Source organism: Chelonoidis abingdonii, chromosome 6 (genome assembly GCF_003597395.2).
Source record: "Chelonoidis abingdonii isolate Lonesome George chromosome 6, CheloAbing_2.0, whole genome shotgun sequence".
Classification (NCBI taxonomy): domain Eukaryota; kingdom Metazoa; phylum Chordata; order Testudines; family Testudinidae; genus Chelonoidis; species Chelonoidis abingdonii.
In genome coordinates, this window is record NC_133774.1 from 94,622,440 (window position 1) to 94,641,055 (window position 18,616).

Sequence of the window (18,616 nt, forward strand, 5' to 3'; positions counted from 1 at the left end):
TTAGGTGAATCAGCACAAAGCTGACAATATTTACATTTTGCTTCAGAAGAATGATCTGTTTTTATTACTTTAGTCCATCATTTATTTCCTACCGCTTCCTTTCTCTTAAGGCATATGGAGTCAGATGATTCTATGCACTGATGTTTGGCATTCACTAAACATTATTCACGCATTTGCAGTATTCAGCAGCAGCTTTCACATTTACTAGAGTTAGACTGCAAAACAACCACTTTGTAAATTTAAGTCTGTGAAGAATAGAGGCTGAAACTAATCAGATGAGCTCTATTTGGAAACAGGTTTAATAGATGATACATACCCTGCATCAGCATACCTTCTGGAATTTTTTTAATTCTAGTAAACCAAGACCCCAATAGCCCACAAACTCCCCACTGGCTCCCTCTTCAACAGTTTTTCATCCCAATTATAACTGATTCCATCCATTAACCAAGTCCCTTTCTCTAATCACTAGTGAATTGTATCTAGTCCCTTTCTAGCCAGTTCTATAATTTTCTTATTATTTCCTATTAGGCATAACTATAACCGTTATGTGAAGAATTACTGCAGGTGAATGATACATTATTAGGCAAATCTGAGTAAAATATCATTCTTTTCCTCTAGCTGATTAAGACGTTTATGTCTTTATACAGGTAAAGTCCAAAATGTTACCAGTCTTAGGGAAATTGCACTTTGAAAGATTAATTTTTCAGTGAGCACCAAAAAAATTAGCTATTTTGGGCCAAATTATTTTTAATGGGCCCTTTGGACAGAGTCAAATTTATATCTACTAGCCAATAAAATTAGTTATGGGGAGATGAGAATAATTACAACTTGGTCTCTGAGGTAAACTAAAATTAATTAAAAAGAACACTGTATTATACTCAATCTCCTATATTCCCAGAGCTCTTGACAGCCTAATAACCACATTTCTCATATTTTAATAAGATTTTCTAAAGCTTTATCAGGGAGATAGGAAGACGTCAGAAATAATATTATCACCTAGCACTTACATTGACTAGCTACTAGGGCCCAGTCCTGCTCCCTATAAGATCAAAGGCTAAATTTTGACTAGCTTCAACAGGAGCAGGCCTTTCATCCTCACAATGCCTACGTGAGGTAGCCATGCAAGTATTATCATCTCTCCTTTACAGCTTGGGAAACCAAGACAGCAGAGGAAAACTATCTCTTGCCAAGCTCTCCATTTACACAAGAGAGGGGGGATTTTGCTTCCCAATGTTGAAAATGCATCAGGTAAAATCCTTGCCTCATTGAAGAAATCATTTGGAGTTTTGCTATTTACTTCATTGAGGTTAAGATTTTACCCATCATGGTCCATTTATTTTAAAGTGTATCCTGTATCAAGGGAAAATCCAGAGAGAGATTATAAATGTTTTACATAATGGCATAGAAATTGCCATTTATAAAGTTTATAAAGTTTGTGGCCTGTATGAAGCTGGGAGGCGTTGCAAGTGCTTTAGAAGATAGGATTAACATTCAAAATGAACTGGACAAACTGGAGAAATGGTTTGAAGTAAATAGGATGAAATTCAATATGGACAAATGCAAAGTACTCCATTGAGGAAGGAACAATCAACTGCACAAATGCAAAATGGGAAATAACTGCCTAGCAAGAAGTACTGTAGAAAGGGATCTGGGGGTTATAGTGGATCACATGCTAAATATGAGTCAACAGTGTAACACTGTTGCAAAAAAGGTAAACATTATTCTGGCATGTATTAGCAGGAGTGTTGTAAGTAAGGCAATTTGTTCCAGTGCTTAACCACCCTGGCAGTTAGGAAGTTTTTCCTAATGTCCAACCTGACCCCCCCACCCCTTGCTGCAATTGAAGCCCTTGCTTCTTGTCCTATCCTCAAAGGTTAAGAAGAACTATTCTTCTCTCTTCCTAGTAACAACCATTTATGTTTTCAAATTTTGCCACCTCACTGTTTACCCCTTTTTTCAGATCATTTATGAATATGTTGAATAGGACTGGTCCCAGAACAGACCCTTGGGGACACCACTATTTACCTCTCTCCATTCTGAAAACTGACCATTTATTCTTACCCTTTGTTTCCTATCTTTTAACCACTTACCAATCCATGAGAGAACTTTCCCTCTTATCCCAAGACAGCTTACTTTGCTTAAGAGCCTTTGGTCAGGGACCTTGTCAAAGGCTTTCTGAAAATCAAGTACACTATATTAACTGGATCCCCCTCGTGTACATGCTTGTTGACCCCCTCAAAGAATTCTAGTAGATTGGTGTGGCATGATTTCCCTTTACAAAAACCATGTTGACTCTTCCCCAACAAATTATGTTGAGCTATGTATCTGACAATTTGATTCTTTACTATAATTTCAACCAGTTTGCCTGGTACTGAAGTCAGGCTTACCGACCTGTAATTGCTGGGATCACCTCTGGAGCCCTTTTTAAAAATTGGCATCACATTCGCAATTCACCACTTATTTGATACAGAAGCTGATTTAAATTATAGTAGTTCTGCAATTTCACATCTGAGTTCTTCAGAACTCTTGGGTGAATAGCATATGGTCCTGGTGACTTATTACTATTCAGTTTATCAATTTGTTCCAAAACCTCCTCTAATGACACCTCAGTCTGCGACAGTTCCTCAATACTATCATATTGTACTGTACATGTGGCAAAAGCGGTATCCACTCAATGTCTTGCACAGCAGGAGGAAGGAAAATAGTGATAGCAGTGTAAACAGCTACCTTGCATGGACATGCCTGTTTTGTTTTCTTAGCAAGCACTTCATAGCTATTTGGATAGTGGAAGTTATTGTCAATATCTCCAGGAGTTACAGAACTTAAAGCAATATATAAACTACTGAAAAAAATTGGAATGTCAATTGCCCAGTTAATGACACTGTCTGGAGCGGCTGCTGGCCCCCTGGGGCTGCCCTCTCCTGGAGGCGGTCGGAGTGGGGGCGGGCCCTCTGGGACTCCCCTTTTGGCAGCAGCAGGTCCCTGGATTTCCCCCCTGCCGCACCCCATCCCCAAGACTGAATCATGAGTATTTTTAGTAAAAGTCACAGACAGGTCATGGGGTCGTGATTTTTTGCTTTTTACCCATGACCTGTCCGTGACTTTTACTAAAAATACTCACAATGAAATCATAGCCTTATTCACAAATAATTAATTTGGCTCCTCTGAAGCCTGTACAAATTAACCAGATTACATCACTTATTTTGAAAATCCAGGTCCAATTTCATTCACCACTCAAAGGAGCGAACCTACTTCACAGCTTGTTTGAAAAGAGAAAAGGGCTTATTTCCTCTTGATAGCTTTTCCTGGAACTCTTACCACTGACTCAAATTCAGCATGATAAAAAATAGAACTCCTCCTTGCTTTCTTCTCCCTCCCATCTCCAGCGCCATAAAATTGCCACTGCTTTCTCCATCATTTAAAACTCAGGGCATTTTTACTCCTCTCTTTCTTCCCCCCACATCCTGACAGTTGGGAAATCTTTAAAATCTCCTCTTTCATCTTAATCACTTCTGATAAAACCCTTGTCTATATTGTGGCCACTTCTCATCTTGATTCTTGCAACTTCTTTTTTGGTCTCCCTTTAGTGTATCCAAAATAATGTCACCAAAAAAAAAACCCCTTCTCTGCTGCTGCTCTTGTTTCTCCTCATCTCAAATCCCTTCACTGGCTTCCTCTCACCTTTACACCGTAATCATGCCTCCAAAGCTTGGCCAACTCCACTCCTGCATCTATTGCTGCACTCATTTCCTGGCAATTACTGCACAGGATTTGATCCTGCACCACTGAAATCAATGGTATTTTTGCTGTGGACTTCAATAAACTCAGGGATTGAGTTCCTTACAGCGTACATGCCTCTGACTGCTGCTTTTATTCTTTCCTACCAATCTTGTCTTCAGCCTTCCTTTCATGCCATCCCTATGCTCAGCATTCTCTCACTCACTCTTCAACCACAAGGTGATCTTCCTCTCCTCAGTCAAATCCCTAAGGCCTTTCCATGATAACCCAGCCAAACAACGAAGGGCATGTTGAACACAAGCCAAAAGCAAAGACTGTGTGGAAATGATAGAGTAGAGCGCTTTGGCAAACATGGGTGGGTTTATTATGGAATGTTAAAGGAAGGCTACTTGAGCTTTTGTTTCCTGAACAAAAAATGAGAGAATAAAAACCAAACAAAATAAACAAATGAAAAAAACACCACAACGACCTTTGAGTTAGAGCATATTTGACAGCCAGTTCTGCCACCTTTTGCATTTCAAGCTTGATCCTGCAAATATTTTACTACTAGTTGTAGTACTTATTACTGTGCATTCACAGAGAGTACTCAGAGTTAGAATTTGCAGATTTGGACCCATAACTGGGAAGCACTTAATCACCATTAAGCATGGAGTGGGAGAGATGATTTACAAAATCTGCAAATGATTATGGGAGAGTTTTATCATACATTTGGTTTTTAGCAGTGTTATCTATCACATTCTGACTTCATCTTCTATTTCTATTCACATTCTATATAGAAACATTTCACTTAAATAGAACTTTTATGATCTAGGATTGCAGATAAAAGAATTTAATAGAATATTCTTACACTTTATTTTCATAAAAAATTAGAAGAAAAACCAAACAGTAGTTGAAGGAATATTACAAACAGCATATTTCTAGTCATACCTGTAATCATGCTTGATATGATCAAGGGTAGAATGATGAGTTTGAGCATTCTCATCAGAATCTCTCCAGGAAATGCAAAGTAGAACTTATCCAGGTTGGAGAGCTTGCCATATTCTCGTACTAGAACTCCTACCCCAATACCTAGAGGGTACATTAAAAACATACCACATATTCAGGATTATGCAGTAGGTTGTCATAAATACACAGAGGTGGAGGAGAAGAAAATACAAGTATTAAAGAAAATGGGTAAAACAAAACCGGCTAACAATTTTATTTTTTCCAAAGTTATGTGACTTTTTAAATGACTCCATGTTAACAACAGAGATACATACACCTTAGTCTTTTCTCTTTTCCCTTATGGTCAGGTAACAAATTAATACAATAAATAATAAAATAAGTTGTCTAAGTTGAGAGGACCACTAATTTAGGCAACCAAATAAGGACGCAAGAGCCTAACTTTAAGCATCTCTTTTGGAAAATCTTAGCGTACATCTTTTGAGGCTCAGTCCTGTCCCGTAACTACAAGGCCAGCAGGACTTTGTACAACTTACTCTATTTACCTCTACCAGGAGGGTTTGTAAATGGAATTTTAAAAAAATTAAACATTTATCATATTAATGCTACTGGTATATTAAAAAAGAAACTAAGATGATCTGATATGTAAGGAATTTTGTAATTTGGCTTCTCCATATCAACTAAAATATATATAAATTAGCAATATTTTTAGTTCATACACTCCATATTAGAAGAAAAACATCATGTGAAAAATCACACAGCATCATTGTAGTCCCTATATTTGTTTAATAATCACCAAGAATTCAATCAACGTAAACCACTATTCAAACCAAATTATGCTTGCATTATTCCACCATTTGAGCCACCCAGAAAATACCAGCTAGTCAGTATAATCAATGGCTAAAAGAAATTATCAGACACATCTGTATTTATTCGTATATTTCTCTTAAATGAATTAGGTGATTACTCTGCTTAAAGGAACGAGGTAAAAGATAGTAAATATTACCGAAAACAAATCCTAGTCCAAGAGAGTTAATCCCTCCACTCTGACTGAACAAACCCTTTATTTTCAATTTTAACCTGGACTAAGAAATGAAAATCAGTGGGTTAGGACATGTTTACCAACGTTTTGTCAGCTATTTAGCTCTTGTTTCCCTAAATAATTATAGAATCATAGATTCCAAAGCCAGAACTTCTACCTTGTTTATATTGCTTTTAAGTATGTGCAAATTAACCTTTCAGCCAAATCCTAAGCAACTAAAAAGCTATTCCTGATTTATTTGTGTCAGTGAGCACAGACAGTTTAACCTTCCTGCAACACCCTGAATCTTAACCGTCTTTAAGACATTTGCAATATTATGTAAATGTCCTTCATCAGTGGAAGGAGACACACAAAACTCTCTGCTGTTAATCTAAGTGACTAAATGAAATGTGTTGGAAAAGAATTAGTCGGAGTTCTATGTTAATTCCAAAGAAGGCTCTTAAAGCCCTAAATGTAAAAAAAAATAAAATGCTGAATGTGTACTTATCAAGGTAAGTCACTAAGGCCCTGATCTTGCAAACTCTGATGTACACGTTTAAATTTAGATCCCAGTGTTTTCGATGGAATTACTCATATACCTAAAGTTAAGCACATTTGTAAGTGTTTTTAGAACTGGAGTTTACATTTAAAATAAGGTGTTTTAATGTATATAAACTACATCTCTATCATATACGCAAATGCTTGTTAATATAGAATGGAATAGGTACAGTCTTGGAGCAAGGTTGGTCTTTAAAAATAATTCTGAAATCTTAGGAGAAAAGTCTTACTATTTAACAGATCTGCTTATTACTTTCTTTACTCTAGGCAGGAACTCTGGCTAGGGGGAAATGTGGCTAACTTTTCCAAAATGCCTTCAAGGGGCAAGATGGGAAAAGGAACCATTAGCTACTGATCTCTCACTATAAGGATAAAGAGATGCTAGCTAGGGAGTATGAACTGATGTCAGGCTGAACCACGAGCTGAAGAAAACCCATCACTTCTGCCATGGAAATGTTCAGTGTTGCTAAGTATGCAATATTTAAGTGAGAGGGCAAATGGAAAATTAAGAACTGAGTGTGGCTGGCAGCATTAGGTTGGGGAGAAGGGAATCCTAGAGACACCATCTACTTAAAATCTAGTCAGTTTCAAAAAACAGAGTTCAACATAGCTTTGGATGCTAGACTTGCCCTTGTGCCTCCTGGACAATTTTTGTGGTTTCAAAAGCACATTTTCCTATTTTTAAAAATGTGTTTCTCTCCCACATTGCTGCATAAAAGATCAACACAAACAGGAAAAATCATTAAGGCCTTTGCTCTGCAAAGACAATAGTGCAGGTTGACCCCTGCACTCGCACAGAGCCCCACTGACTTCAATCAGGTTCTGCACAGGGCCCAGCTTACATGCTCTTTCTCCAGGATTGGGTCTAGTTGACTAGACGGGGGAAAGGGAACAGATTATACCCAAGGCACATGGCAAGCAAGTTGAAAAATAGGGAAAATATTTCTCTTCCCTTAATCTCTTTCAGTTACAGTCATCTTAGATGTTACTTGTAAGAACAGTGACAAAATGTCTTTGACCAGTGTCTTTTTAATTATCCCAGATGGTGACTTACTCATGAAATGGTTGTATCTCTGGGTGATTTTCTCCTCTTGATTTCCATGTATTTAATAAGGTTACTGGAAAGTGGAATTGGGTCACCATTCTTAAGTTGTTTTCGCTGATCTTCTGTTACCCTCTCCACTTTTTAGATTCCACTTCTTTTTCAAATTTTTAAGATGGGGGTGGGGTTTCCTCAGTCTCTCACCCATGTAATTTGTTTGTTTGCTTTGGAAACTCAGACAGTGCCATACCTCTCTCAGCGGTATTTTGAAATATCTGTGCTGCCACTTCCCTAATCAGTCTGCATTCGGACAAGCAGCAATTAATTCTTAATGACTTGTGTAGCACCTCAACACATTGTGGAGTTACAATAGGACAGCCATTAAAAATGGAGCTAGAAATGCTACACTAGAATTTAGGACCAGGAAGTGAGAAGAATACTTTATTCAACTGAAGTAATGGGGGAATTTTGGTAGGCAGCACATATTTGTCTATGTATTGGAATTTGTGAATCACAGGTTCCATCCCTTTTTGAGCTGTCATCAGCATCAATTATGTCAGCACCTCTTTTCTAACTGTGGAATTCTATCCTTGGGAAATGCAATGCAATATAGGAAATGTGGTCTAGTATAGAACAGATTCATTTATACACCACTGTTTTAACACTATGTTGATTAGACCTGTTCTGAGCAAATTTAGAGAACAGAGATAAAAATGTCCATGTTATTGCTGTTGCTACCATCTTTTAAACTGAACCAATATTAGGAACAGTAGAAACTCTAGTGTAGACAAAATTTCAGTCTGTTGTGTTTTCTTCTTCTCTCCCGTCTTGTTATTCCACTTCTGCTGCAGTGGTTTCACTTTCTATAAAATACTTGAATAGTCATTGGACAAGAGGGAATGAGAATTGCTTGATAGCCTGGTTCGTAGAGCACTGATAAGAACGGACATACTGGGTCAGACCAAAGGTCGGTCAAGCCCAGTATTCTGTCCTCTGACAGTGGCCAATGCCAGGTGCCTCAAAGGGAATGAACAGAACAGGTAATCATCAAGTGATCCATGCCCTGTCACCCAATCTCAGCTTCTGGCAAACAGAGGCTAGGGACACCATTCCTGCCCATTCTGGCTAACAGCAATTGTTGGACCTATCTTCCATGAATCTATCTAGCTCCCTTTTGAACCACATTATAGTACTGGCCTTCACAACACCCTCTGGCAAGGAGTTCCAGAGGTTGACAGTACATTGTGTGAAAAAATACTTTCTTGTGTTTATTTTAAACCTGCTACCTATTAATTTCATTTGGTGGCCCCTTGTTCTTGGGTTATGAGAAGGCTTAAATAACACTTCCTTATTTACTTTCTCTATACCACTTATGATTTTATAGACCTCTATCATATCCCCCCTTATTCGCTCTTTTCCAAGCTGAAAAGTCCCAGTGTTATTAACCTCTCCTCATATGGAAGCCGTACTATACCCCTATCATTTTTGTTGCCCTTTTCGGAATCTTTTCCAATTCCAATATATCTTTTTTGAGATGAGGTGACCACATCTGCACACAGTATTCAAGGTGTGGGTGAACCATGGATTTTATAGAGGCAATATGATATTTCTGTCTTTCTGTCTTTCTCTGATGATTCCGAACATTGTTAGCTTTTTTGACTGCCATTGCACTTTGAGAGACTATCCACAGTGACTCCAAGGTCTCTTTCTGAGTGGTAACAGCTAATTTAGACCCCATCATTGTATATGTATAGTCAGGATTATGTTTTCCAATGTGCATTACTTTGCATTTATCAACATTAAATTCATCTGCCATTTTGTTGCCCAGTCACCCAGTTTTGCGAGATCCTTTTGTAGCTCTTCGCAGTCTGCCTGGGACTTAACTGTCTTGAGTAGTTTTGATCATCTGCAGATTTTGCCATTTCACTGTTTACCCTTTTTCCAGATCATTTATGAATATGTTAAATAGGACTGGGCCTAGTACAGATCCTGGGGGAACCACTATTTACCTCTCTCCGTTCTGAAAACTGACCATTTATTCCTACTCTGTTTCCTATCTCTTAACCAGTTACCAATCCATGAGAGAACCTTCCCTCTTATCCACGACTGCTTATTTTGCTTAAGAGCCTTTAGTGAGGGACCTTGTCAAAGGCTTTCTGAAAATCTAAATACACTATATCCGCTGGATCTCCTTTATCCGCATGCTTGTTGACCCCCTCAAAGAATTGTAATAGATTGGTGAGGCATGATTTCCCTTTACAAAAACCATGTTGACTATTTCCCAACAAATTATATTCATCTATGTGTCTGGCAATTTTGTTCTTTATGATAGTTTCAACCAGTTTTCCCAGTACTGAAGTGAGACTTACTGGCCTGCAGTTGCCAGGGTCACCTCTGGAACCCTTTTTAAAAATTGGTGTCACATTTGCTATCCTCCAGTCATTTGGTACAGAAGCTGATTTAAATGATAGGTTACAGATGACAGTTAATAGTCCTGTAATTTCAAATTTAAGTTCCTTCAGAACTCTTGGGTGAATACCATCAGGTCCTGGAGACTTAATACTGTTAATTTATCAATTTGTTCCAAAACCTCCTCTAATGACATCTCAATTTGGGACACCCTAAAAAAATGGCTCAGGTTTGGGAAGCTCCCTCACATCCTCAATAGTGAAACTGATGCAAAGAATTCATTTAGTTTCTCTGCAGTGGTCTTATCATCTTTGAGTGCTCCTTTAGCATCTCGATCATCCAGTGGCCCCACTGGTTGTTTAGCAGGCTTTCTGCGTCTGATGTATTTAAGGTGCGGGATAGGGGATGTGGGAGCTCTTGGTTCAATTCCTTGCTCCACTTAATTATTTAAATAAAAATGGAACAGCTTCAACAGGAGATATTGAGACATCTCTTCCCCAAAATACCCCATAGGGCAATGATCCAGGGTTGGGCTGGAATCTCCAGGAATTAAAGATTAATTTAAACAAGGATTATGTCATGTGATGAAACCTCCAGGAATATGTCCAACCAAAATTGGCAACCCTAGGCAAACTCCTGTGTGGTAGGAGACTGAAGATCAATCCCTGTTCCACATCAGGCAGAAGAAAGAATTGATGCAAGATCTCCCACATCCCAGCAGAGCACCTATAACTAATTGGCTAATGGTTATTAAGATGGGCTCCTTCCCTTCCCCTTTTGTGACTCAAGCCCTTTAAAAATGCACAGGCACAGCACATTTCATTGAACCCAAAATCGACTTTTTTTTGATTTACTGAATTTTTTTTTTTAAATTTCTGGATTGGCTTCAACCAGAATCAATTCCCTCCCCCCCGAACCCCCACCCAAAATATTTTTTGAACTGCCAGCAAACGAAAAAAAATCAATTATTTACTAACCCTAATAGCAGTAGGTGTGATAAGAGAGGGTAACTACCCACCAATTCATCACAAAAGAGTTTACAACTTTCTGGGGTGGAGAGTATGGTGTCCTGCCTTTTGAAGAGGGAACCCTGTGCTTCTCTTATAGCTCTGCCTAACGGAGAGGAAGCAGGAAACAGTGTGAAATGATAGCATCTAAGTTAGCTACACTGCAAAGCAGAACTGTGGTGCTACTCCTATCAAATCTGAGGCCTCTCAAAATCCATGAGGGATGGGCGCTCTCTAAGTAGGTGATAGTACCTGCCTGCTCTGTGCGGGTATGAACCTCAGAGACTAGGTAAGCTGTGATTAGGGAACTCTCTAAATGGTGCAGCTGCAAACCAGGTACTTAGATGTGTCTGTCTCATTTGGGGCATCATATAGGCGTTCACCTGTTTGTCATAATCTGACACACTTTTAAAGTATGTCTCTGCATCTTATGTACAGTTATTGTTTTTGAAACATTCTCTAGGACTGGTGCATAACATTAGCAGGGAGATAACTAGAGTCACAGTGCTTCTTCCCTTTAACCATTGTGTTATCTGGCAAATGACAGAAATTTAGGAATTATTAAAAAAATAAAAAAGAGGTAGCTTGTCAACAAGCTCCTATTTCCTCAGGACTCAGCTGTGCTGTTTAAGCACTAGCACATGGGGGCTTTTGTGGAGCTACATCACTGCAGCCATGTGCCTTCATATCTCCACAGCCAGTCAGTTAGCTCTCCTAGTGCAACAAGGCAGGGCCATGGCCTCAGGGTTGCATGGAGGAAGCAGCCCCTGCACTTCTTCCAAGCACAAAGACAACAGTTGCGTTCTACATGGGCTGCACAAGAGGAGTCAGTAAAGGCTCCTTGCACTCCCTCCTGTATATCCACATATGGCCCAACTCTAATCTGGCCTTGAATTAGGAGGCACAAATCCTCTAATGTATCTACCATTTTCCATTTGCCCAGGTGATATGATAGGAGTGACTGACGCTATTTCCTTTGTATTGTTGTTACATTGTGTTAGATGCTAATCTAGCAACAGTTTATGCTGCTGCTTCCAGGAGCTGCTTGAGGCAAATGCTGCCTGGAGCCTGCAGCTCAACCCCCTCCCGTGCCCCAATTGCCTGCCCCAGCCCTGATCCCTCTCCTGCCCTCTGAACCCCTCGGTCCCAACCCAGAATATCCTCCTGAACCCTCAACTCCTCATCCCCAGCCATACCCCAGAACCCACACCCCCAGGCAAAGCCTTCACCCCTCCCATGCCCCAGCCCCCAATTTCGTGAGCATTCATGGCCGCCACACAATTTCCATACCCCGATGTTGCCCTTGGGTCAAAAAGTTTGCCCACCGCTGCTGCAGAAGCATGACCATAGTAATATACATCTTGTGACAGCTTTGTGTATATTCCTTGTAGCGGACAAAGTTTTGTTCTGTTTTTTCATATCAACAGGTCATTAAATGGTTTATTTTTTATGATTGGTCATTCATAGGATTGACAAGTTTAGGAACCACTGTTAACTGACATCTTTTGAAAGACAGTACAAAAACTGTTCAACTTTAACATGTTAGACTGCAACATGGACAGGCAACTTGTTTCACTTTGCAAGAGAATCTGCTCTCCTTCATTAATATTTTATAAGGTCCATGTTGTTTCTGGTCTTACTAGAGGATTTATAATAGTTTGGCTAACTTTTAATCACTCAGGTGTATCCAGTGCAACAACATTGTACTAAAATCTAGGTGTGTAACAAGTGATTACAATAAACCTTTTAATTAATCTCTGCTCAGATTTGTTTATTCTTGTATGGTGTTTTGCATGTTACTTGACAACTAGTGCCCTTTATGATAAACATACTGATGCTGGTGAAACACAGGCAAGATTCTGAGAGCCTCTAGAAAGTTGCATGGGCCCGCAAAGTCAGGGTTTAGTCTCACCAGCAATTTTTAAAATTGCAGTAACAGATTTTTATCCTCAGACTGTTGGCACCTTCCAAACTACCAATTTGCTTTAGAAAGATGTGTACAGTACAGCTCCAAACCCCGGCCTATGCTTCTGCTAGAGTAGCCCATGGTTTTGCTGGAGTAACCCATTAAATTCTTATGCCTGTAGCCTGGCAGCACACCAGCCCAATGTGGCTAGTCAGCTGAAGACTGGAGAGGGATGGAGGGGCTCTACACCTGCTCCACAGGCAGCAATGCAAACATGCTCTGGGAAAGAAAGGGACGTTCATCTTGGGTAAATAAAATCCCCTGTTTTACTCCTGCAGCTCTTCACAGATTCCCTACATGGAGGTTAGTGGACCCCCAGAGCTGCATTTTCCTCATGGAGATACTATGAAGAAAGAGAGGAGAACAAAAGCTGGATCCTTGTTTAAAAAAATAAATAAATGACGGGTATGTTGCTGGGAAATTAACAGGGAGGCATAATGGGTTATTTAGCCTGGTGGACTCTGCTTGTGCCCTCTAACAATTCAGCCACCGGTGCAGATTGTCTTCAGGAAAGCCCATGTAAGTTCCTGTGCACAAACTCACACATGCTGGAACAATTTGTATAGTGGGGGTGCTGCGAGCCATTTAATCAAACTGTAAACCCTGTATATGATGGAAACCACTTCAATCTAGGGGATGCAGCAGCAGCCCTACTTCTAGCACCTATGCACAAACTGTCAATCATTTGGGGCGGAACCAGCTGCCCAAGAGCCTAGAGTCAGAAAAGCTCTGAATGTACAGTGCTCCCCATGAATGCAGGTGAGATGGAGTTCTGTTGAGGGGAAAAGTTGGGTACTACAGAAGCACTATGTGGTAACTACTGAGGTGTACCCCTCACTCACAGAACGAGTGTAGGCCTCTGCAACCAGAGAGCCATGCAGTTTCCAGCCATATTCCACATCACAGAGACACTTGGCCAAGATCTGGCTTGTAGCAAAGTGACTTTTTTTCAAAACAACTTCACTATAAGGCAGCCTTGCATTAAAATTTAGTAGCCAAGCCACACATTCTACTCATCCACCTATCACACACTGAGGATGACTGTTTTAAAAAAACCTTATTTGCCCATGTAGGGAGGGAGAAAGAATGTCTCCAGGACTAGGGATGAGCAGAGTTTTGCAATGCTGCTATTATGACCAGACTGTAATGTTTACATTGCAGTGCATTTAGACCACATGAACATCTTTTCTGTTCACTATAAACTTAGCTTCCCTTTATCTGAATTATTATTATTTGTATTACTGTATCACCTAGGAGCTACAGAGTTATGGCCCATGACCCCATTGTGCTAGGCACTGTACAAACACAGAACAAAAAGATAGTCACTGCCCCAAAGAACTTATTTATGACATAGGCAGACTCTATATTCACTCCACTTCCAAATATTTAAAATGTGTAGCTCAGAATACCGAGATAAAACGATACTGCTGGGAAGTTAGGGTAAAGTGAAGGAAAGAATGGGGGTTTTGTCCATGGGGACTTTCTTGTGCTGTATATATATGCACATACATTTCCTAAAGATGTGAGAACTGCTCCTTAGATTTAATCTGAATATGGATATTGTTCAGCAACATAATGAAAACTTTACAGCATAGTTATTTGGCGCCAAGTTCATTCATGATGTAACTCCACTGAAGTCAATGAGTTACACCAGAGATACGTTTTTGCTCTTTGTATAGATCAAACACAACCTGAAAATAGAACAAAACTAATGAATCCCTACAGACAGCCAAATAAGTAAACTATCTATAGCCACAACATAATAAACACTTTGTTTTTATTACAAAATAATTTCAAATATAATCTGAAAAACGTGCTTATTTCCCAACAATCAGATATCCGTGCTTCCCCTAATGAGTTAATTTGGATGAGTCAAGATGACAACTCCAGTGACCTGTTGGTTTCAGACCTCTATTATTATTGTTCTAAAAATCTTTTATTTTGGTCATTAATTATTCTTGATTACTAGGACTAGATAGATGACAAATAATAAACCTGGATCTTCTCAAGACATAATATTTATTTCAGCTTCCAGTCTGCAGGAGACGAGCTTATCAGCTTTCAGTTACTCACCATCTGTCTCTGTTCTTAGCCTTCTTCTCATCTCACTTTACAACCTTTCTTTGGAGAATCTCCTCCACTCACATGGCTTTAACTATTGACTGGCAAATCTACTTTCCCTCTCCTGAGTACAGCAGGGCAAAAATCTTTGACCGAACCATTTTTCAGTGAAAAATGCAGGTTTGGTGACACCAAAACATTTTGTAAATTTCACCAAATTGTCTGTGTTTCTTAAAAAAATAAACACCTCTCCCCCAAAATAAAAACATTTTATTTCTGACAAGATCTAAATGAACTGTTTTAATTTTTCAGCTGGAAATGGCTTTTTATTTAGAAATCTCATTTAATACAATGAAAAAACAATTAAAAAACATACAAAGCTCAAAATCAAAACACAATGTTTCATTTGATGCCAAATGATTTTTTTAAAACTTTTATTCTGGCTACAATAGTTGAGATCGGAAAGGCTGTTTAGTGAGAAACTGAAGACACATGATAGTGATGTTTAGAGAAACTATTACTCAAACTAATCCCTAGAGCAAAGTTGAGAAATCAAAGAGATGACCTAGAAATGGAGTTCTGATTAAGCAAGGTCAGGTTGCTTGTGATTCCTAAAAGGTGTGGAGGTCTGAGATATGTTTGTTTTGCAATATATTGTTAAAGTGTTAGGGTTGGAAAATTTGTTATCTTTGTAAATGGACATGATGTGTTACTCTGTCTCTCAAGAAGTCAACTAGTAAGCATGGAATGTGAAACACTTTGAACAAGAAACAATTTAAAAAAAATGAATTGGACTCTGGCAATTTTTTATCTGTTATAGTTATGCCCTTCAGCGTTAGAAAGCAATTAAAGGCATGAGACTATATGTACTCATCAGATGAGGTATTGCTCGCAAGGGTCAGATGCAAGAATGCTACAGATGCTACAGTGTTTCTGGAAAAGGAAGAGGTAGATTAACAATGCAGATATCTGTGATTAGCCTCAGTTGGTGCATTATCTGTGTTTACTGGGGCATATGGGAAGAAGGTGTCTTTATATTTTTGTGGAATGGGAAAACAGCACCAGGAGTCCTACCGAGGTTCTTATAGACAGTCAGTGGGAAATCAGTGGGAGGAAATATTTTACTGGTGGTCTTATTGCTTTTCAGGTAGGGGAGGAATGATCCATCAATTTCCATGGCTTTACTCTATTTTGGATTTTATGGCATGCAAAGGTACCTAAGAGTCATTCCTTCCAAATCTCCCTCTATGGAAAAATTCTTATAAAGTTCTTAATCTATATGTCCAAATTGCTCATCAGTTTGAACTGTGCATGTGGATCTAGGCCTGAAGTTTCATGTACAAAATAGGGCTGTCAATTAATTGCCGTTAACTCACGCAATTAACCCCAAAAATAAATCATGATTAATTGCACTGTTAAACAATACAATACCAATTGAAATTTATTAAATATTTTTGGATGTTTTCTACATTTTCAAATATATTGATTTCAATTGCAACACAGAATACAAAGTGTACAGTGCTCACTTTATATTTATTTTTATTACAAATATTTGCACTGTAAAAAACAAGAAATAGTATTTTTCAATTCACCTAATACAAGTACTGTAGTGCAATTTCTTTATCATGAAAGTTGAACTTACAGATGTAGAATTATGTATAAAAAATAACAGCATTCAAAAATAAAACAATGTAAAACTTTAGAGCCTATAAGTCCACTCAGTCCTACTTCTTGTTCAGCCAATCAATCGCACAAACAAATTTGGTTACAATTTGCAGGAGATAATGCTGCCCGCTTCTTGTTTACAATGTCACCTGAAAGTGAGAACAGGCGTTCCCATAGCACTGTTGTAGCCGGCACTGCAAGGTATTTGCATGCCAGATATGCTAAACATTTGTATGCCCCTTTATGCTTCAGCTAACCTTCTGGAGGACATTGTTCCATGCTGGTGGTGTTCGTTAAAAAAATAATGCGTTAATTAAATTTGTGACTGAACTCCTTGGGGGAGAATTTTATGTCTTCTATTCTGTTTTTCCCACAGTCTGCCATATATTTCATGTTATAGCAGTCTCAGATGATGACCCAGCACATGTTGTTTGATTTACAAACACTTTCACTGCAGATCTGACAAAACGCAGAGAAGGTACCAATGGGAGATTTATAAAAATAGCTACAGCACTCGACCGCAGGTTTAAGAATCTGAAGTGCCTTCCAAAATCTGAAGGGGACGAGGTGTGGAGCATGCTTTCAGAAGTCTTAAAAGAGCAATATTTCGATGAGGAAAATATAGAACCTGAACCACCAAAAAAGAAAACCAGATGCTGGTGGCATCTGATTCAGATGATGAAAATGAACATGCATCAATCCGCTTTGCTTTGGATCGTTATCGAGCAGAACCCTTCATCAGCATGGACGCATGTCCTCTGGAATGGTGGTTGAAACATGAAGGGACATAAGAATCTTTAGTGCATCTGGCACGTAAATATCTTGTGATGCCGGTTACAACAATGCCATCAAACGCCTGTTCTCACTTTCCGGTGACATTGTAAACCAGAAGTGGGCAGCATTATCTCCTGCAAATGTAAACAAACTTGTTTATCGGAGCGATTGGCTGAAGTAGGACCAAGTGGCTCTAAAGATTTACATTGTTTTATTTTTGAATGCAGTTTTTTTTTTTACATAAGTCTACATTTGTTAGTTAAACCATCAAGAAAGAGAGATTGCATTACAGTACTTATATCAGATGAACTGAAATATACTATTTCTTTTGTTTTTTACAGTGCAAATATTTGTAATAAAAATAAATATAAAGTGTGCACTGTACACTTTGTATTCTGTGTTGTAATTGAAATCAATATATTTGAAAATGTAGAAAACATCCAAAAATATTTAAATAAATGGTATTCTATTGTTGTTTAACAGCACGATTAATTGCGATTAATTTTTTTAATCACGCAATTGGGATTTTTTTAATCCCTTGACAACCCTAGTATTCTATTATTGTTTAACAGTGCGATTAATCATGCTATTAATCGAGATTAATTTTTTTAATCACTTGACAGCCCTAACAAAAAGCCAATTTACATGAGAGGCAGGGGAACGTTTTAATTGTCAAATCAATGAACAAATCTTGCTTTGAAAAAAAAATGTTTCAGAACTTGTTGTCAGACAGCAAAGGAACTGAGTGTAACTTCAATTATCTTTGCTTTTGTTCTGTAGATAAATTTCTAGTCTGAGGATGCTTGTCGAACCTCAACACTAGTGTGAAACTTTGAAATAAAGCCATCCACAGTCTGTTGTGTGTCTTAATAGTCAATCCAGAGTCTCTTTTAGAGATGCTGTGTCTTGTTACTCACAGCACAGATTCTGTCTTTCTGTGCTGCTATTTATAAATGAATTGAATTGAATTGTACTGAGTTTTGGAGAAGGAAAGGGAGACAGGCATCACAGCTGTTTAAAGAAGTACTACTGAGCGTGTTACACTTGGTATCACAGCAGGAAGAAACTGAAACCTCTCATTAAATTTCCAGACTAACTGTCGACTCAAGATGTCTGGTTTGCATTCATTAAAAATTCCAAATTAATAAAAGATGTATTTGAAGATTTAAAGAAAGGAAGTGCATATCAGATGTTTAATGGAGAACCAACATTATCATGAACCTATCAGAGGCCACGTCTACACTACGGGATAATATCAAATTAGCTAAAATCGGTTTCTTAAAACTGATATTATAAAGTCGAGTGTGTGCGTCCACACTAGGCACGTTAATTCGATGGTGTGCGTCCATGGTCCAAGGCTAGCGTCGATTTCTGGAGCGGTGCACTGTGGGTAGCCATTCCGTAGCTATCCCATAGTTCCCTCAGTCTCCCCC

At 38.7% G+C, this 18,616-nt stretch overlaps 1 protein-coding gene across 1 annotated transcript in view; it reads right to left on the reverse strand.

Annotated features, from left to right (window-relative positions):
• SLC1A1 (solute carrier family 1 member 1) overlaps positions 1-18,616 on the reverse strand; it is a 71,510-nt gene that overhangs the window by 40,398 nt on the left and 12,496 nt on the right. The window contains exon 2 of the mRNA XM_032801813.2: positions 4,666-4,806. Within this exon, the coding sequence (XP_032657704.1) occupies positions 4,666-4,806 (141 nt within the window). The remainder of the gene's footprint in view (positions 1-4,665; positions 4,807-18,616) is intronic.